Here is a 19,461-nt window from a genome sequence, read left to right on the forward strand (position 1 = left end):
CGGCATTTCTTGCTTTATTGAACTATACACTCTTTTGTCTTTACTTCTAGTCACTCCTTAAAAATCTGTTGGAATCTCTGTTGTCTTTTTGAGTCCACTCTTTGAAGACATTCACCGAAACACTCCTATCAACTGTTGATATCGACGATCTCAGAGACTCGATAATAGGTCTCAAAATATCTATAGTCACCCAGACTGAATAGATTAAAGACTTGAAACCATGAAGGTCACCAATCTTTCCATTCTGGCTTACACGGGCCTCGCCACGGCCCTCACACAGCAATGCTCTGGCAGCGCCGTCAACGAAGGCGGAAACTGGTTCTGCGGTGTTATTGATCAGATTCTCTATGAGGGATTCTCCAGCAGTGGAAGCTTCAAGGCTGTTACAAATATGGGAGATGATGGATCTTGTGATCAGGAGCCCTTCTCTTACGACGGTGCTCTTGGACCTCTGAGCGAGGATGTAAGTTGACCGTCGTCACTCAGCTATTTCACAGTATAAACTGACAAAACATAGCTGTCTGTACACATTCGAGGCCCCTTCAATCTCAAGGAGTTTGCAGTCTACAATCTCGGGTCCAGCGAGAAGAAGCGTGACTCTGTTCCCTCTCCTCACCTCCACGGCCATCGTCATTTCCACGAGCAGCGCAGGAAGAAGCGTGGGGACTGGGTCACTGCCACCATCGACGGACAAGTCGTATCCTGGGAGAACACTTATAACGGAAGCCCTGCTACCCAGGCTGCTCCTGTTGGTATCCCTGCTGCTCCTACCGACGCTGTAAAGAAGCCCATGAAGCTAAAGGCTGGCCCCCTGCCTGGAGTGGACAAGATCAAGAGCAAGGTTGAGAATGTCAAAAGCAAGGTGGACCAGGTCAAGAGCAAGGCTACCTCAAAGGCAAAAGAGTACACTGCTACTCCTGGCGGACATTGGAAGCGCACTTCTTACTACAACGCTCAGCGGCGTGTTGCTGATAACGTTGTCTTCATGGGTAACTATGGCGGCGAGGGATCCGGAGTCTTTGACAAGTAAGTTTCTGTCACTCCTCGATATGCCTTTATACTGACTGAGTATAGCACCTGGGGCAACTCTCTCTCTTACCTCAACGCCAACGGAAACGGTGGCTCCTCTTCTCCCAAGATCCTGAAGGACGTTTTCATCCCTTCCAACAAAGAATTCTCCATCTTCAGCTCTGAGAAGTGTGACGAGAGCTGCGGTTACTCTCGTGTCCCTGATGTTGCCTATAGTATGCTACCTCCCCTCAGCCTAGAAATATCACTCACTGACCCCCCTTACAGAGGGCTTCTCCGGCTCAAACAAGATCTTCCTCTTCAACTTCAAGATGCCCTTCGATGGCAACACCGGCTTCAACGGCGATATGCCCGCCCTCTGGGCTCTCAACGGCCGCATTCCCCGAACCGGCCAATACAGCGGATGCAGCTGCTGGAAGACAGGCTGTGGTGAGGTCGACATCTACGAGGTCCTCGCTACCGGCGATGATAAGTGCAAGAGCACATTCCACTTGACAAACGGCGCTGGAAGCTCTGATTACTTCAAGCGTCCTGCCGACCAGTACATCAAGGTTGCTGTTGTCTTCTGTGAGCGTACGTCGAGCGTCGCTATCAAGCAGTTGGATGACGCCTTTGACTTTGGGTCATCTTTGAGCGATGAGACTGTGAGGGACTGGATTAAGACCATGTCTACCCCTAAGAAGGGAAGCAGTCTATTCCAGCTGTCTGTTTCCGTGTAAGGGTAAGACCTGAGTTGGGTCTGTTTGCTGTTGGTGTGATGTGATTTGATTATTTGATACCTATTCTTTTGTACATATATAGCAAGATACCAGTTGATAATTGTTCCATAACTGGTCCACCGTAAACCCACTTGTGTTGTCTATCATCTTATCATTCTTTGCGAAGCCTAGGTACTCTGCATGAACGCGATATATCATCTATTGTTCTATACAGCTTTCTAGTTTATAGCCATTGTTACAATATTATACAGTTCCATCATTCATACATCATCGCAATGATTAAAAGTCTACTGATAGTACAAACCCTCCAGAATTGATTCATGAGCTCTTGGAACTCGACTGCTTGTCTTCTTCAAGCTTCTTATATTCTTCGGGACTTGCCTTGCTCTCCTCTGCTGCTGAGAGTCCAACAACATTTCTTATCGAACCAAAGCTTAGACAGTCGCTGATGCGGTTGGCACCAGAAAATAGCATGACCATACGCTCAACACCACATCCCCAGCCGCCAGTAGGAGGCAGGCCATAGTCGAGAGCCTTGACATAGCTTTGATCGAGAGGAGCAGCGTCGCCGTTCTCGTCTTCAAAAGGCTCATCTAGAGCTTCCTCAACGGCTGCTTCGCCTTCAGGCGTCTCATTATGTTCAATTGCAATGCTACCGTCATCCTTGTTGACGAGGTTTCGATGGTCGAGCAGCTTACGCTTCTGCTCTTCGGGGTCGTTTTCCTCTTCGTACATGTTTGCCAATTCACGGCCACCAATGAAGAGTTCTGCACGAGCAGATACTAACTGATAAGTTTGCGGGCAAAGGAAGCTCTTCGCAAGAGGTGACATGCAGGCTGGATGGTTCATGATAAGGATAGGCTCCGTGAATGACATGGGTTCCAGGTAAACGGCAGCCAGACGATCTAGCAGCTTGGCCAACGAGGCAGGCACATCACCTGGCACCTTGATGCCAGCAAGCTTTAGGATAGCCAGGAGTTCTGGTAAAGCATCAGGAGATGAGAGCTTGGGCAGACGAAGCCCAAGGGCTTCTTGAAGTGCGGGAACGAACTCGACCCGTTTGAAAGGTCGCACAAACTGTTTCATGTCGATGGAAGGCAAAGATGTGAGTTGGGTAGAGATGAGATCTTGGGAGTGTTGGGCTAGACTGCAGAGAATCTCTTCGGTCTGGTTGATCAAGTCCTCCAGATTACTGTAGGCGCTGTAGAACTCACACATAGTAAACTCGGGGTTGTGTGTCGCGTCAACACCCTCGTTACGGAACGAGGGTCCAATCTCAAAGACTTTGTCGACGCCTCCAATAACGAGACGCTTGAGCCATAACTCTGGGGCAATGCGTAAGGCGAGATCTTTATCCTTGAACTCAGTGGCTCTCGTAACAAAAGGGCGGGCCACCGCACCGCCAGCGTTTTCAGCGAGAATCGGTGTCTGGAACTCGAGGAATTTTCTTGAGTGAAAGTAATCACGCATGTGCTTAGTGATCTCGGCGCGCAGTCGGAGGACATCAATTGCCTGTCGGTTCACCAACATATCAACATGACGTTCTTGCATTCTGGTCTTGGGATCCGTGAGTTTCTCTGGGATCTGCTCCATGGTAGGAGACAGAAGTTCAGGCAAAGTCTTGGCCTCCAAGGTGAGTTCACCGGCTTTAGTAAGAACCGGTACACCAACGACAGCTGCCAGGCTGTAAGCATCTGGGAAATAACAGGATAAGCATTAGGGATCCTACATATGTGGTCGCCCACTTCTATTAAATTTCTGAACATTGCGAACTTCAAACTCCTTGCCTCCTCTTCTACCATGCACTTTGACCGGTTGAGCATGACCTGTAGACGCTCAAATTCATTCACGATGTCGAGAAAGATAAGATTCTTTCCGACGACGCGCTTGGATCGAACTCGGCCACAAACGCTGACGTGCTTGGAATCATCAAGAACATCTCGAAAAGCTTCATGAAATTCAGGCACCGTCTTGCGCTCTGCATGATGGACGAGGCGAGGGTGTGTCTCTTCGAATAGAGGATCCTCGCTCTCTTTCTCAGCCCAGAGCTCAGTGCGACGCTGTTGCTTGAAAGACGAATATCCCTCCAGGCCATCTTGGCTCCTAGCAGCCGAAGTAGCTAGGGACCTCCCATGTGTCACGCTTTGTGAACCCTGTAATGTCCTTGAGGAATTGCCACAGCTGAGCGCATGTGAGCAACGAGCACTTGTGGTCTGGGAGATCGAATGTATCAAAGGCCGACTGGCCTGTCGCAAGTATCGTACAGACATCATGGCTTCTGTCAATGAGGTTAGCAGTGCTTCAATAACTCATTGCGAAGACATCAAAGAAATGTGTTGCACTAGAATCAGAAAATTGGCAGTTTAAATCAACCACAGCAAGCCGTGTCAATCGCAGCGGTTCTGAAGCGAGTATGCGAATTCATCATTTAGGCAAAGGGAAGAGGGATAATTGAGAGGCATATGCGTACTTACAATCATGATGGTAACATGGAACCTTCGCTCCATGTATGAAGAGAAAAAAGAAGCGATTTGGAGCCGGTCTGCGAAAATTTAAAGAGAGCCGGTTCGCCGAAAATAATCCGGCAACTTTTGGTGGAGCCATGACCGCCACATCGCAGCCTCGACAATATGTGGCGTAGTTAGTTTATGTTTTCCTTACCAACCACTCGAGGCTGAAATTTGCTCCAACGCGAACATCCATCGATCGCTTGGTCTGGCGCAGCTCCACCAATTCCGCGATAGTTTTGCGCCGGATCGTTCAATTCACCTTCGCCATCTCCAAATAGCGAATACCATCCATAAACCATCAATCATGGCTCAACAGCCCCTTCCCACGTCTATGCAGCCCACTGATATCTATGGAGGAGGTACGCGCAGCTCTAGCTCCCTATGTCGCGTCAGCCCGCCAAAGATCTCCACTAACATATGTTGATATAGATGAGGTTTCTGCCCTCGTTCTCGATCCTGGATACTGCTACACTCGAGCTGGCTTCGCTGGTGAAGATGTTCCCAAATCTATCCTCCCATCATTTTACGGTCACACAACCGGTGACAACCCTAAAGACCTGTTTGGTGATGAGTGCCTCATCCCTCGCCCCGACTTCGAAGTCCGCAACTACATGAACAAGGATAGTGTGGTGGAGGATTGGGACGTTGCTGCTCGAATTTGGGAGAACATGCTTGTCAAGCGCTTGCAACCCGAACGACAAACACCTCCCTCGAAGAACGGTCTAAACGACGACCCCAAGGCAGAAGGCCAGGACGGAGAGGGCGATGTGGCCATGGACGACGCCGATGCTGCCGAATCTGTCGAGAAGCCGTTGGGCGAGAATCCCCTCTTGATCACAGAGGCTCCCTGGAACACACCCAAGGCTCGTGAGAAGGCTATTGAGATCATCATGGAGAACTGGGGCTGCCCTGCTTTCTGGTTGAGTCGCACTCCGGTGTTGGCAGCATTTGCCGCTGGCAAGGCTACCTCTCTAGTTATCGACGTGGGCGGTGCCAACACTTCAGTCACGGCTATTCATGACGGTATGGTGCTGAAGCGATCTATACAGAAGTCTCCTGTTGGTGGCATCTGGCTCTCCTCTCAGATTCGAAATCTCTTTGAAGCATCAGAGCCCAAGGTCGAGCTGACACCCACCTTCATGATCGAGAACAAGACGCCTGTCGACGCCCTGGCACCTCCCTCAGTCCGACTACGACACTTCCCCTTTCAGATCAACGATTCATTCCGCGCATATGAGGAAGAGCGTGTGTTGACGGAATTCAAGGAGTCAGTAGTAGAAGTCTGGCGAGGCCCCGGTCGTTACAGTGTTTCCGGCAATGAGGATTATGTTAAGACGCAACCTGGCCGCGTATTCGAAATGCCTGACGGTTATAACCAGATGTGGCGCGAGCAGCGATTCCGGGTGACAGAGGGCATGTTTGACGAGACCGTCGGATATAATGGCTCCGACGCTGAGCAACTCACCAAAGCGCAAACCATCCCCGAGCTCATCCGCTCTGCTTTGAACGCAGTTGACGTCGATCTTCGAGGCAACCTCCTGGCTAACGTTGTCGTAACTGGCAGCACTAGTCTGATCAACGGATTCAACGACCGCCTGAACAACGAGTTGATGGCGATGTACCCCGGACTCAAGATCAAGATTCACGCGGCAGGTCTCACAAGTGAGCGACGCTTCGGTGCCTGGATTGGCGGTAGCATTCTCGCTAGTTTGGGCACTTTCCATCAGATGTGGATTTCGCGAAAGGAGTATGAGGAGAATGGACCTAATGTGGTTGAGAAGCGATGCAAGTAAAAGGCCAGGCTCTAGGTGCTTTGGCTTCTGGCGTAACGGAGTTGGGGAGAAGATGTACTTACAATCTGAAATCAGAAGGGCCTGGTAAGGCAAAAGTTCATTCTAGATGGTTAGGATAGGAATAAGCCGCCGTTCAATCAATTGCTGTAGTGAAGTGTTTGTCCAAAAGAGTAAATGTCAATCTCTTATGTGCTATACATTATTATTTGCTCTCTTCTTTTGCCTCAAGCTCCCTTTCCGCTCTCCGTTTCTGAGCCCATGTTCCAATTTCTGCCCATATACGTTCTTTTTCAGCTGGCGATAATGTAGCAGCAAGACCACTTGTGCTGCTCGACACAAACACTTTGGATCCTTCCCATTCGCCCTCGATCACCCCCATGTTCTCTGACTCGTCCTGCCAGCCATACTTGAAGGCCTTTCCAACAGGTTTGCCATGTCTCACGCGCCAAATACTCTCCCATATACTCTTACCCACCACACATACAGACTCGGGACGGTACTTGCGACACTTTTCATGAAGAATTTCAACCCCCTCGTCCATCTCCTGCTTGCTAAGCTCAGAGCCATTGCGACTGGGTCGAGCGACAATGTTGGTGAACCCCATGGAGTACAGTTCAGGGAGTTGACGATCTTCGGTTGGGCTGCAGAGACGCGGTGTAAGGCCGCTTGAGTAGAGGAGTTTCCAAAACAGGTTGGACGGATGCGCATATGCATGGCCTGTTCGTGCTGTCTGTATACCAGGGTTCAGACCGATGAAGAGAACGAGAAGATTTGAGGCAATGGCATCTGGCAGGCCATTGAGATGTGCGTATGTTGAGGGAGGCGCATATCCGGAAGCCTGGCGTGCTCTCTTTTTCTTTGGTTTAATATCTTTCTCTTTGTCTTCAGCATCTCGCTCTATGGTCCGTTTCGATTTAGCGGCTGAAGCGGATGAGACTGAGGTCGAAATGGTGGGAGTTGTGAATCTCGGGGATCTTCGTATAGGGGAAGTCTGGCCACTTGAAGATTCGTTTGATTTGAACATGAAGTCACTCATTTGAAGACGGCCCTTGAAGGTTGCTGGCGGAGGAGGCGAGCTTGAGATATCCCGCTCCTGTTCGGCACCATCGTCACCTACAGGATCTTGAATAGTGGCCTCTTGAGCAGCTTTGCTTCTCGTCATTGTGACTAGGTAGTCTGTTGGTGTAAGTGGGAGTAACTATAGAACAGTCTAGCGGTTTTTGCCAGACAGGGAATAATGAGGCGGTTCAAAGACTTCTAATGGAATAGCACATATGCATTTAAATACGTCCCGGAGATCAATACATCATATTTGTGAATCTATCACCTGATACCTTAGCTTTAGGCAACTGTTCTACAAAATAATGTGGTAGAAGTATGAAGACTGGTCTGGCTCATTCGCCACAGGCAGCCAGATCTGAAGGTCTCCGGAGCGAGAAACAGGAGCTTTGGGTCCGACAATTAATGACCTTCTAGCTAAGAGTCTACACGAACATGTTCTTAAAATAAAACACCTTGATAGCATTGCATACTTTCCTCGTTCTCACCAAATGGATCGTTACTATCATTGGATGTTGGGCTTCATTACATCTCCTTCATTCAAAGTATTGCTGGTAGGCAAAATATAGTGCACGGATTTTTATCGTAACCAAGGTGACCCAGGGCCTGGCCTCCTAGCAGAGTGCTATTTTCAGCACCTGTAACCCAATGTAAGCCGCCACAGCCACATAAAACAGCCCTGTCCGTTCGTGTCTGAGCTATGGGCGACAATGTCATCGTGGGGTTATGAGACATGGGAGACAGACAAGTTGACGATTACGAACCCTGCAGGTCCCTAACGAAAATCTAGATCATTTTTCCTTTTCGTGAACATCGCGGATCCCCGTAGTAGTCTCGACAAATACGACATCAGCCGTTACACTCTTTATCAGTATATTCTTTGAGTTTCTAGATCTTGAACACAAACTCTGACTGTACAAGTCGCTGAGCTTACGTACGCATCAGTTGTCATACCAGTAAATCCAATAGGAGGTGGCAGCGCAACAGCATGGGTGCTATAGCGCTCTCAGCAAAGCCGCTGCATCAGCACCAACTTTGTGAGCATGAAGCAGGATCGATGGGGTCCCTCAGCCGCCGAATCCCCCACTCTAATTGGCGGACTAAGCTCAATTGGACCTTGCGTACCAACGGAGTAGGCGGGGCAGCTGAGGGGCATCAGTGTTGCTCGACGTTGGTTGGCGTTGCATGGCAGCGTGGGAGGAGCTTCAAGCATTGTACCTTACCTTACTTACGGTGAGGTAAACGGTGTTACAAGTCAGGTAAGAGCGTAGCAACCAGGTAGGCTAAGAGGCGTCTTAGTTGCTAGGGAAGTTGAGGTAAGACCGAAGACGTCAGGGACAACGGGAGAAGTAAAGGAAAGTTGCGGGTTGCTGTGTAAGGGTCTTTCCGAGATCGACTTCCTCCAATTCGTATTTAGATCTCAATTCTTCCCACCCCATAGTTCCTAGCTCATTACTCTTTTCTTTTCTTCAATACCAGCCTTTGAATACTCCGTCTTTGTGAAGTTCCTGGACGTTCGTCTTCAAGCTTCTGATCGCTCTCACCGCAACTCTCACAAACCTCACATACACTTACATCACAATGGAGGCCATCAAGCAAGCCCTTCACCTTGGCAAGTCCAATGATGCCCCTGCTGAGCCCAGCCCCGAGGCTCTCAACGAGCTCAAGGAGAAGTACACAAAGGCCGGTCAAGAGCAAGTCTTCACCTTCTACGACTCTCTCTCATCGGCCGAGCGAGGAACTCTGTACCAGCAGCTTTCTGGCTTCGACCCCGCCCATATCAACGACATCACACACCGCGCCTTGAACCCTCCCAAGACCAGCGATGAGCCCGATCGCCTCGAGCCTCTCCCCGAATCTGCCACCGCTAGCATTCTCGACTCCAGTGCCGATGATATCTCTAAGTGGTACGACTCCGGTCTTGACCTCATCTCCAAGGGTCAGGTCGCCGTTGTCCTCATGGCTGGCGGTCAGGGCACCCGTCTTGGTAGCTCTGCCCCCAAGGGCTGCTACGACATTGGCCTGCCCTCCCACAAATCTCTCTTCCAACTTCAGGGTGAGCGAATTGTCAAGATCCAGGAGCTCGCCGCCAAGAAGTCTGCTGGCTCCAACGCTGTGGTTCCCTGGTATGTCATGACCAGTGGTCCTACCCGTGGCCCTACCGAGAAGTTCTTCCAGGAAAACAACTACTTTGGCCTGAGCCAAGACAACGTCAAGATCTTCGAGCAGGGTGTTCTGCCCTGCATCTCCAACGATGGCAAGATCCTCCTCGAGACCAAGGGCAAGGTTGCTGTTGCCCCTGATGGAAACGGTGGCCTCTACAACGCTCTTGTCGTCTCCGGTGTCGTTGATGATATGCGAAAGCGCGGTATTCAGCACATCCACGCCTACTGCGTTGACAACTGCCTTGTGAAGGTCGCTGATCCCGTCTTCATTGGTTTTTCTGCTGCCCTCAATGTCGACATTGCCACCAAGGTGGTCCGTAAGCGCAACGCTACTGAGTCCGTCGGCCTGATTCTCTCCAAGAATGGCAAGCCCGATGTTGTTGAGTACTCCGAGATCGACAAGGCCACTGCTGAGGAGCTTGACCCTAAGCAATCTGATCTCCTTCGATTCCGTGCTGCCAACATTGTCAACCACTACTACTCTTTCAGCTTCCTCGACTCTATTCCTCAGTGGGCTCACAAGCTCCCCCACCATATTGCCCGCAAGAAGATCCCTTCTGCTGATCTTGAGAGTGGCGAGACCGTCAAGCCTGAGAAGCCCAATGGCATCAAGCTAGAGCAGTTCGTCTTCGATGTCTTCCCCTTCCTGACCCTGGACAAGTTTGCCTCACTCGAGGTCAAGCGTGAGGACGAGTTTTCTCCCCTCAAGAACGCTCCCGGCACTGGCGAGGATGACCCTGATACCAGCAAGGCCGATATCATGACCCAGGGCAAGCGCTGGGTCGAGGCTGCTGGTGCCATTGTCGTTGGTGACAAGGCCGATGTCGGTGTTGAGGTGTCCCCTCTCATCAGCTACGTAAGTAAAATCCCATGATATTCATGATGCACATGATGCTAACACTTTCCAGGGTGGTGAGGGTCTGGAGAAACTCAAGGGCACCGAGATTACGCCCCCTACTCTCCTATGGCGAGAGTAAGAAGAAAATAAATGATACCATACCAGCCAGGACGACATAACGATGCTGTGGTCCTAGGTTTGGCCGCTAAAAGTTGTTTGAAAGATCTTTGTGTAGTTTATGAAATACATTGATCACAAGTAATGATAAAGATATTAAAAGACTCTGGTTTGGAACTTTCTGTATATCATGCAAACGTGAAGAGGATTAAATTGAAAGTTTTGACTGCTCCTGCTCTTTATGTAGATATCTATATCCCGTCTAAAATGGCGCAAGTCTATGATTTAAGATTTTTAGGTGTCTATGTCTATTTGTTTTAGTTGGGGTTGGGTCGGTCGTCAGCTCGCTGGTCATCCTCATGGTCAGCGAGGAACTTCTCGGCCTCGAGGGCAGCCATGCATCCGGTACCGGCGCTGGTAATGGCCTGTCGGTATCGCTTGTCCTGGACATCACCAGCGGCAAAGACACCCTCGACGTTCGTGTATGTGGTTCCCGGAACGGTCTTGATGTAGCCATCCTCGTCCATGTCAACCTGGCCCTTAACAAGGGTAGTGGCGGGGTCGTGGCCGATGGCGTAGAAGAGACCGTTGGCCTCGTGGACCTCCTCCTCTCCGGTCTTGTTGTTCTTAACAACGAGGTGGCTCATAAGACCATCCTCACCACCTCGGATCTCGGTGGCGCCACTGTTGAACTTGACGGTGACCTTGGGGTGGTTAAGGAGACGGTTGGCCATGGTTCGGCTGGCACGGAGGACGTCGCGACGAACGAGAACAGTGACGTGGCTGGCATACTTGGTGAGGAAAGTAGCCTCCTCGGCGGCAGAATCACCACCGCCGATGACGAAGAGAGGCTTGTTGCGGAAGATGGGGACGGCTCCGTCGCAGACAGCGCAGGCGGAGACACCGTTCTGCCAGTACTTGTCCTCGCCAGGGAGGTTAAGACGGCGGGCCGAGGCGCCGGTGGCGATGATGACGGAGTCGGCGGTGTGTGTCTCCTCGGGGGAGAACTCGGTGCTGTACTTGAAGGGGCGGGAGGAGAGATCGAGGGTGGTGACGGTGTCGGTGACAATTTCTGTGCCGAAGCGCTCGGACTGGGCTCTCATGTTGTCCTAGAAGTTCATTAGTTACTCATGAGTTACCAAATAAGAAGCAAAAGCTTACCATCAACTCGCCGCCCATGATACCCTTGGGGAAACCGGGGAAGTTCTCAACCTCGGTGGTAGTGGTCAATTGACCACCAGCAGCAATGCCATTGGCCATGAAGCCCTCATAGAGAACGGCTATGCGGTGTCAGTTCATCTTCAGAACTGGTAGAATAAGTGAATCTTACGCTTCAATTCAGCTCGCGCCAGGTAGACAGCAGCTGTGTGGGCAGCAGGCCCTGAGCCGATAACTAGTGATTCTCGTCAGACCTGTAGATTTTTGGAGGAGGGGTTTCATGATGGAGGGGCAACAAGCACGAGGGCATGGGCATGGATATGGATATGGACAAGCACATACTGACAACCTTGCTATGCATCTTTCTAACACCAAAATCTACAGCCGGTTTTCTCGTGGTTTTGTGAAAAGTAGTCGCCGCTGCTGCAATTGATAGACCAGCGCTGGAACGAAGAGTAACGCGTTTAAACGTTGAGGAGAACAGTTTGGCGGTGTTGAAGGGGGAATTATAGGTGAGAAAGAAAAGGTGGGCTGTCGCGATTCTTTTAATATGGATGGATCAATGACGGAAAACGCCACTAGCAAAGCATGTACCTATGGACTGAGTCGCTACTGAGGTACGGTTGAGGGGCGGTAAAAAAGAAAAATAGAGCGGTTTCGGCGGATGAACCCTGAGAGAATAGCTTGGAAGAGGCAGAGAAACGTGGTGAATGTGGGGATTGATGCAATGCAAATGCAGACAGGAGATGGAATCAATTTTGACGATGGAGATGGAGAGGGAAGATGTGATTGGATAGAAGGATTTCTAAGCCGGGTTGTGGAGATGTCACTCGATGAGGCGCTCAGGACGGGCTTAGAAGGGGATGGATGGATGACTTGATTTGACTTTCTTTTCCAATGTTTGCCTTTATCAATCTTCAGGGCCATGACTAATCCGTCTATTACCGAATGTGGCAAGGATTTCGGATGTCTGCGAGATGAGGTACCGACGGAGGTTTAATTGATTCCTCATGATAACCAGGGATAAGGCTCCGAACAATCAACACTAGTAGACCGCGCAGATAGCTCGTAACTCGGCATCCGGCTCATATGACACGATTGGTTTAATCTAACTTAGACATCATGTGTAATCTACGCTCTATCGTCCCTCCTCAGCACCAACACTGCCGTCTCGCTTTCCAAACCTCGCTCCTAACGATCCAATATCTCTCTTGAAGAACTTGCCAAAGTTCCGCAAGTTCTCATTTATCGTGGCCTTCTCGAGTCCCGTCTGTGCTGCAGTGCTCGTGCTACTCTGACTGATGTCTCTTGCCGCACTTAGAAGCTTCTCACCTAGTGATCCTGCTTCGAACCGCGGGCTAACAGCCGCTGCGACTGATGGGCTCATCACTCCAAGCGGGACTGTGTTACCCAGGCTTGGGGTAGTCATGAGAGGTGTGAGCAATGGCGAGCTGGCTACCAATTTATCGTTGGGAGTGCTGTCGCGGTGAATGCCAAAGAGCTCTATCAGATGAGCATGGTCCGCTTTCCGAACGCCCTTGAGATCGAGGATCTTCTTGAAGTTTGTATCAGACCGATCCGCAATATGAATCAAATACGCCTGCACCAAACCTTCCGGCGGTGATGGCCGAACTTGAAGTGTCTTGAGCAATGGATCAAGTCTGTTCATGCAATGCTGAACTCTGCGCACAAAACTGGAAGGGGGAGTTTCATGCCCAGAGAATGATGCATGATGCATAGGTAACTTCTCGAAGGCTTTGGTGAGAACATATTTGTCAAGTAACATCTACAAACCCACTTGTTAGCATACACCATGACTCGAACTGCTCAGATAACATACCTGCTCGGCACCAACTTCGGATATCGGTCGGCATTGAATAATGCTAGTAATGTACCCTGTGGCCAAGTGCTCCACTAAGTTATCGCAGAAGGCCCTGGCGTACTGTTGCTTCGAGATAATAGCCAATATCTCGGCTGCCTTGCCATCAGCATGTTTTACCAGCTCTCCCACATATGAGCTCTGGTCACCAACGCTCTCCATTGTGCTCCAATTGGTATTCTTCATCTCGCGCCAGACGCCTTCGCAGTCAAGCTCGACCGCGCGAACGAGAGCTAGAACAGAAGCACTCGCTACACCAAGAAAGGCATCCGATTGTGAAGACAAGTCGACCTTAGAAACAAGCTCACTGTCAATGCGTTTCTTGATGCTTTCCTCCAGCTGATTAGTGTTGATGTGCCAAAAGTCTGCTGTATTCAACACAAGCACAACATCCTGTAATGGAGGCCCTTGAGGTCCACCAGACTGTAATATGTGTAGCAAGACCTGCTGGGCATATTCATCGAGATACTTGGCCAGTATCTTTGCCAAATCAAGAAGACGCTCACTCGTAGATAGTTTCGCGCATTGTGACAACGTGAGTTTGTAAAAATGAAATAACTCAATGGCCGAGGCAATAACGGCTTGTGGTGAGAACTCGTCGTCAGGCGGTATGAGCGGTTGGCTGCGGTACTTGGGTATCATGACTGCCAATTGTCTATCTTGCGACTCAACCCACAAACTCAAGTATGGTTCGAATGCGACTGAGATCAATCCGTGGAAACTATGAGCCTTTTCCTCAACAGAGCTGAGCGTATCGATGCTGGCCCTCGATGAAGTCGCGAATCGCTTCTCGAGGCTCTGCTCAAAGTCGAGAGTCTCTTGAAGGCAACTCAACAACAGATTGACATCGATCTTGTTACCGTCTGTCCGTCGCATGCTTCGTTCCAGGATGCCCTTGAAATCATCTCGAGTACCGTCGCAGAAAGCTGCTGCCAATGTCTCATTAGCCCTCCAGTGTGGAGGAAATATCACAGCATGTTCGTCATCGTGAGTCTTCATCATTCGTTTGAACCAGGCATATCGCCGCCCAATGTTGTCCAGACTTCCAGCCTCGTCGTTACCGCGGAATACCTGTCTGTATTCTCGAAGCTCTGTATTGACGTACCAATTCATGAGCCGAGCCTTGGCAGACTCTCCAAGTGCATCCATGACTAGGCATGCTTCAACAAGTGTGCCTCTTCGCGCGCCGACTTCTCCTTTAGCAAATGCCATTTCAAAGTCTTCGCAGACCTGTTCTAGTAGTTCTCTTTGCAGCTCGGCCACACCTCTGCTCAGAGTCGCGATCTGCTCGATACTGCGATAGCTGTTGAAGTGTTTCATGAGCTGCAGAACAGCCTGCAAGAGCCCTGCGCACTCCCTATACTGGCGTGTCTTGGCCAAGCCCCTGAGCTGCTCATAAGCCGTTGTCAGCATCTGCAGCCTCTTGAGGGCCGTCATGCTCAGCGTGAGGTTCTTCTTCGTTCCATCGAGTCTCTTTATGTCGGCCGTCATCGACGTGATGTTCTGTTCGGTCTCAATCGCTCTCGAGCGCACCGTCTCGATCTTTCGAAATAGCTGTGCTAGCTCAGCTTGCGCCGACTGCATACGCTCGAGGCTCGAGTCGGATCCATAAGCCTGGTTCGTCTCGAGGGTGGCTATGTCGTTCGAAAGCGCACTTTGGTGGCTCTGCAGTGATTTGGACACTTCGCTTATAGACGATATGGCGGATGGGTGCGAGAAGAGAAGATTGAGGTGGTCTATAGCATCGTAGTCGACTGTTCAGAAGCGTTGGGATTAGTCGCAAAGGGATAGCGGGCTTCAGCTTCAACATCAACTCACCAGCGTCAAGAGCTGAAGCCTCTGGGTAAGTCCCATTCATTATGGAAGATGTAGGGTCATTCAGAATCTAGCATATTCCAACATCAAGCAGAATTCGCTGTTCGGTGTGAGCATGAGGAAGCTCCTTGCACGTGTTAAGAGCCATGATGGCTAAAAGCGGGCCACCCCTGGATGCAGTAGGTAAGCTGCCACGATGTATTGTGGCTGAACTTCCCCTGAGCCTCCAACTTGAAAGCTAGGTAGGTATTGTTCTATAGCATAGCAATCACATAATGATGATCGGATTTCCAAGGCTTATAATGGTTGAGATGCGATTACTAATGCTGTGAACAACCCTTAGGCTGTATATGATTTACTATCCACTGTTGCCAAATGCTAATGCCTAATGCCTAATGCCAAATGCGCTACTCCGCTTTACACATAACCTCAACGCTGCTACGCATGAATAATGTATATCTCAATAATATACACTCTCTACTCATCTGCATGCCTGTCACTTTCCATACTTTCCTTCTCTTTTGACGCAGGCTCCTTGCTCTTCTTTTTCATCGAGAACCGCCATGTTCCCATGCCCATGCGACCCTCTTTAGGGGCCTCCTTTGATTTGAAACTGCCCTGGCCCAGCGATGGGCTGCTGGTCACGCTTTCGTAACTGCGGCCAAGCTGCGACAGATCTTCCCCAATTTCGTCTGCATCGCCGATGCTGGAACGATGCTCTGCTGACATATTCTTCTCCGAGAACGTGCTGCTGCCAGGTCCTTTCTTGAAAAGGACGGAATCCTTGCTCAGCCTGGAAGACAAGGTACTGAACTTGCTAGAACTTCCTTTCCTGAACAATTTCTTGACAACACTACTGTCAGCATCCTTGTGGCTCGCGGCGTTGTTGTCGGTGGTAGAATTCGAAGCTGTCATTCCTAGATCCAAAGACTCATGAGATTCCGATATCGAGTTCTGTGTATGAACAGAATACGTGTCGCGAGACATCCGCGAATCTGAAGGTGAATCATCAAGGCTTGGAGGCACTTCAATGGTCGGGGTCAGAACTTCCTTGCCCTTCGTACGGCCTTCCTTAGACTTTCCGCGTTTCTCTTTATCCTTGCCCTTTGACTTGTCCTTATCAGGACTTGCATCCCTCTCTCTACGGGTAAAGAAGGGTGTCCTGAAGGTCGGTGCCGCTGGGTTGAGATGTCGACTCATGGACGCGCGGTGACTTGGGGGGCGAGATCCGATAACGCCGACTTGGCTAGGCGATGTTTGAGGGTCGAGGAGATCGTCATCGTCAAGGATCTCATCATTGGCTGTGGCAAGGGTTGTTTCGAGCACAGTCGGTACTGCGCCGAGCGAAGGTCGGCGAGACGGGTTCCTAGAGGGCCAGCGTCCTTCGTTCGGGGACCAGACTCCCTTCTTCCCCAGCATAGAGAAATCCCCAGGAATGTTCCAGATAGAGCCGCTGTCTGTTGAGGGTCGAGGGAGATCAATGGATGTGATCGATGCGGGTCGTGAGTGTGGTGAGTCATTGTCGCCTGTAAGAGCTCCAGCACTACTGGCAAAGGGGTTGAGCCTCTTGGCAGAGAACGGCCTAGACGTAGGCCCCAGGCTTGATCTGTTGGTTTCACCTCCGGAGTGCCTCATCCAAGTGAAGCTCATCCTGCGCTTGTTACCCGGCATGTCGTGATCATCAGTGCTTCGGGGAAACGATTGGCTCTGTCCTGCTTTGAGACTGCCAATCGCGGGTCCTTCCACATCTGCCGGCTTCGGACCCCTGTTACGTTGAAAGTTAGATAAGAGGTTGGACAGTCTGTGGCTTGAAGCGAGAGGTGCTTGTTGAGGGGAAGAGTTGATGTTCAGGGAATGGGAGTCCACGTCGTTGTACTGGGGGAAGGGCAAGTTATGTGATGAGCCGTGAGGACTGGAAAACATGTTGAGAGAGCGTCCATCGGAAGACAGTGGCGACTGCGGGTTATCTTCCTCGGCGGCAGTAACAGAGTCTGGTAAGAATTGACTAGGCAGATGCTCTTCAGCATCCTCAAACGTCTCGTCAAAGATTCCTGAAGGGAGAAGAGCATGGGCTGTAGGGCTGAGTGGTCCCGCGTTCGCCCTGAAGTCGGCTTCTGACTGGTGATCATCGGCATTGTCGGCTGCATTATGGTCCATGAATAATATTTGGCTGAATCCAGCCCGACTAAAGCCAGTTGAGAATGTGTCTTCGGGAGGGCCGAATTGGTTGGGCGGAGGTGACAAGTTGATGTGGGAAAGGGAGTTGATATTTCCGCTGTCGAGAGCATCTTGGGAGGCAGCGGGCTCAAACTCCATGGCAGTGGGGTCTGGTTGGCTGTTGTAGTAGAGCGCCAACTGATGCTGCTCTTCTTTGAGAAAGCGTATCTGCTGGTCAAGATTATGAAGCTTCTTGGTTTCGGCGACGAGCTGATTGTGCAGTTCCTTTCTCCTGGCATCCCATTCTCTTCGCACGTTCAAGTCATTCTCCTTCCACTGTTCATCGTCGCCACCAGGAAGTTGCTCTCGAGCAGCCTTGAGGTCTTGGAGTTGTTTTCCCTTCTCCTTCAACTCGGCCTCTAGCTCGGCACATTTCTCCTGCAGCTCTGCATTGGAGTCGTCAAGTTCCTGGCCGTCTTTATCCCGCTTAGCTTCCAGCTCTTTCTTCTGCGCTTCGAACCCTTCCCTCTCTTTCTTCATCCTCTCCATCTCATTCTCGAGCTTTGAAGCAGTATCTCGGATCTTGGACTTCTTATTTTCCTTGTCCTTCAGCTGCTGCTCTTTTCTCGCGCGGTCCTTCTCCGCTGTACGCATTTGCTCCATGGTAGTACGGACGCTAGCCTTGAGTTGGGCGGTCTGCTCCTCCTTCTCTTTAAGCGCCTGCCTCTTGGCATCTTTCTCTTGCTTAAGCTCTTCTTCTTGTTGCTGTAATTCAGCCTCTTCCTTGGCATACTGGGCCAAAGTCTCGTCGACTTCCTTCCGAGTGTTTTCGAAACGGCGATTCAGTTCGTCCAGCGATAGCTCCGGGCCATCTACAGGTGGAAGCTTGATCTGAGGCTGGTCCATGCTGGCAACGGACGGTGAGTGTCGTCGGTTGACTGTATTCCGTCGCTGACTTGGACCGGTAGCGCTAACGTCAGAGGTGGACGCATTGTTGCCATCAAGCACAGGGGCCGCCTCGACAGACGGTACTGGAGGCTTCTTTTGCGTGTCGGAATCGTCATCTTCATCACCATTTTTTGGATGAGAGTGGTCGTTGTTAGGAAAGCTGGTAGGCACACGTGAGTTACCTAACTGAGGTCTGCCATCTTTTCCGAATGTTCGAAGTCGTAAAACTTGACTTCCAGCCTGAAAGTTATTCGGGCCGACAGCAACGACCCTGATATTGTAAAAATGATCTGGCTTCAATCCTGTGACAGTGATCGCGACTTCGTTTCCCGGTGATTCGCCGACTATATGGACCGTGTTAGTCAAGGTTTGATATTTTTCTCTACCGAAGGTTCCGAGATAGATCTCGACAGTAAGACCGACCATGAACGCCATTGACTTGGATAGTATATTTTTGTACCGGCCGATTACTGGTTGGGCGAGTCCAGCTCAGAGTAGCAGCATCGGATCGAATGCCAGCGAGGGAAACATCTGGAGGTTCAGGCACGTCGACCCCGAGGATGTTGATGAGGTCTGGAACGGGTTTCCATAACGTCTGCCACGAGCGATGCAGCAGCCTACAATGAGAGAGTATCAATGGTCAGCGCGGTCCGAGTAAAGGGGATTGGTTGTTTTCTAATTGTTGGCTAGGGGCGAGACAGAGGAGGTTGACTCACCAAACAACAGCACCAAGTGTCAAGACCATCTTGGAGTGATGGATCAAAAGAACATGGATGCGGAAATCCAGCAATGCTTCGACCGTGGCGGGGGACAGGTACTCGATCAGACGACGAGGATCGAAGAAGACGGTGAAACTGCTGCACAGCAAGAGGTAGAGCAGGGCCTTCTGGTAGCTGGCGCGAGGGCTATAGATCCACCAGAAGCCAAGTACGCTGAGGATGAGAGTGGTCAAGACGGGCAACTCCCATGACATGTTCTCAGCGGTCTCGATCTTGGTGGAAGATGTTGCTGTCCTTCTCTTCCAGACCACCGAGAAGAGTCCAAGTCCAGTTCCGATACCGATACCAAATCCAAGCTCAGGGTGTCGTGTGGGAGGGGAGGATCCTTGAGGCAGATGCCGATGCCAACAGTGGGTGAAAAAAAGGCGGGCATGGGTAAGGATGGTCTTGGTCTTGGTCCTAGTAGACCTTGAGTTGACTACCTAGGTTAGTAGTTAGAGAGACAGCGTGGTCATGGGCAAGGGTGGAGATTTCAGCGGCCCTGTTGGTGTTAGT

At 50.7% G+C, this 19,461-nt stretch overlaps 8 protein-coding genes; 3 read left to right on the plus strand and 5 right to left on the minus strand.

Annotated features, from left to right (window-relative positions):
- Positions 1-220: 220 nt before the first annotated feature.
- FFUJ_00689 (related to TOS1 Target of SBF) lies at positions 221-1,748 on the plus strand (the record flags this gene model as incomplete). XM_023572263.1 has 4 exons in its annotated part: positions 221-463; positions 518-1,026; positions 1,075-1,244; positions 1,297-1,748. 4 exons carry the CDS (start codon positions 221-223, stop codon positions 1,746-1,748), a joined length of 1,374 nt encoding a protein of 457 aa, XP_023424809.1.
- A 318-nt stretch (positions 1,749-2,066) lies between these two features.
- FFUJ_00688 (related to lysyl-tRNA synthetase (lysine--tRNA ligase)) lies at positions 2,067-4,018 on the minus strand (the record flags this gene model as incomplete). XM_023572274.1 has 2 exons in its annotated part: positions 2,067-3,424; positions 3,478-4,018. 2 exons carry the CDS (start codon positions 4,016-4,018, stop codon positions 2,067-2,069), a joined length of 1,899 nt encoding a protein of 632 aa, XP_023424810.1.
- A 544-nt stretch (positions 4,019-4,562) lies between these two features.
- FFUJ_00687 (related to actin-like protein) lies at positions 4,563-6,051 on the plus strand (the record flags this gene model as incomplete). XM_023572285.1 has 2 exons in its annotated part: positions 4,563-4,617; positions 4,688-6,051. 2 exons carry the CDS (start codon positions 4,563-4,565, stop codon positions 6,049-6,051), a joined length of 1,419 nt encoding a protein of 472 aa, XP_023424811.1.
- Positions 6,052-6,253: 202 nt separating this feature from the next.
- On the minus strand, positions 6,254-7,213 carry FFUJ_00686 (related to G/T mismatch-specific thymine DNA glycosylase; the record flags this gene model as incomplete). The annotated part of the gene is made up of 1 exon (XM_023572296.1): positions 6,254-7,213. One exon carries the CDS (start codon positions 7,211-7,213, stop codon positions 6,254-6,256), a length of 960 nt encoding a protein of 319 aa, XP_023424812.1.
- Positions 7,214-8,691: 1,478 nt separating this feature from the next.
- FFUJ_00685 (probable UDP-N-acetylglucosamine pyrophosphorylase) lies at positions 8,692-10,252 on the plus strand (the record flags this gene model as incomplete). XM_023572308.1 has 2 exons in its annotated part: positions 8,692-10,131; positions 10,184-10,252. 2 exons carry the CDS (start codon positions 8,692-8,694, stop codon positions 10,250-10,252), a joined length of 1,509 nt encoding a protein of 502 aa, XP_023424813.1.
- Positions 10,253-10,547: 295 nt separating this feature from the next.
- On the minus strand, positions 10,548-11,749 carry FFUJ_00684 (probable thioredoxin-disulfide reductase CYS-9; the record flags this gene model as incomplete). XM_023572319.1 has 4 exons in its annotated part: positions 10,548-11,339; positions 11,392-11,510; positions 11,561-11,623; positions 11,731-11,749. 4 exons carry the CDS (start codon positions 11,747-11,749, stop codon positions 10,548-10,550), a joined length of 993 nt encoding a protein of 330 aa, XP_023425528.1.
- A 777-nt stretch (positions 11,750-12,526) lies between these two features.
- On the minus strand, positions 12,527-15,125 carry FFUJ_00683 (related to subunit of VP52-54 complex; the record flags this gene model as incomplete). XM_023572330.1 has 3 exons in its annotated part: positions 12,527-13,174; positions 13,229-15,021; positions 15,086-15,125. 3 exons carry the CDS (start codon positions 15,123-15,125, stop codon positions 12,527-12,529), a joined length of 2,481 nt encoding a protein of 826 aa, XP_023424814.1.
- A 434-nt stretch (positions 15,126-15,559) lies between these two features.
- Positions 15,560-19,160, minus strand: FFUJ_00682 (uncharacterized protein; the record flags this gene model as incomplete). XM_023572341.1 has 3 exons in its annotated part: positions 15,560-18,531; positions 18,611-18,804; positions 18,904-19,160. The coding sequence occupies 3 exons, from the start codon at positions 19,158-19,160 to the stop codon at positions 15,560-15,562; spliced, it is 3,423 nt and encodes a 1,140-aa protein (XP_023424815.1).
- Positions 19,161-19,461: the final 301 nt, after the last annotated feature.

This window comes from Fusarium fujikuroi, chromosome FFUJ_chr01 (genome assembly GCF_900079805.1).
Source record: "Fusarium fujikuroi IMI 58289 draft genome, chromosome FFUJ_chr01".
In the NCBI taxonomy this organism is placed as follows: Eukaryota; Fungi; Ascomycota; class Sordariomycetes; order Hypocreales; family Nectriaceae; genus Fusarium; species Fusarium fujikuroi.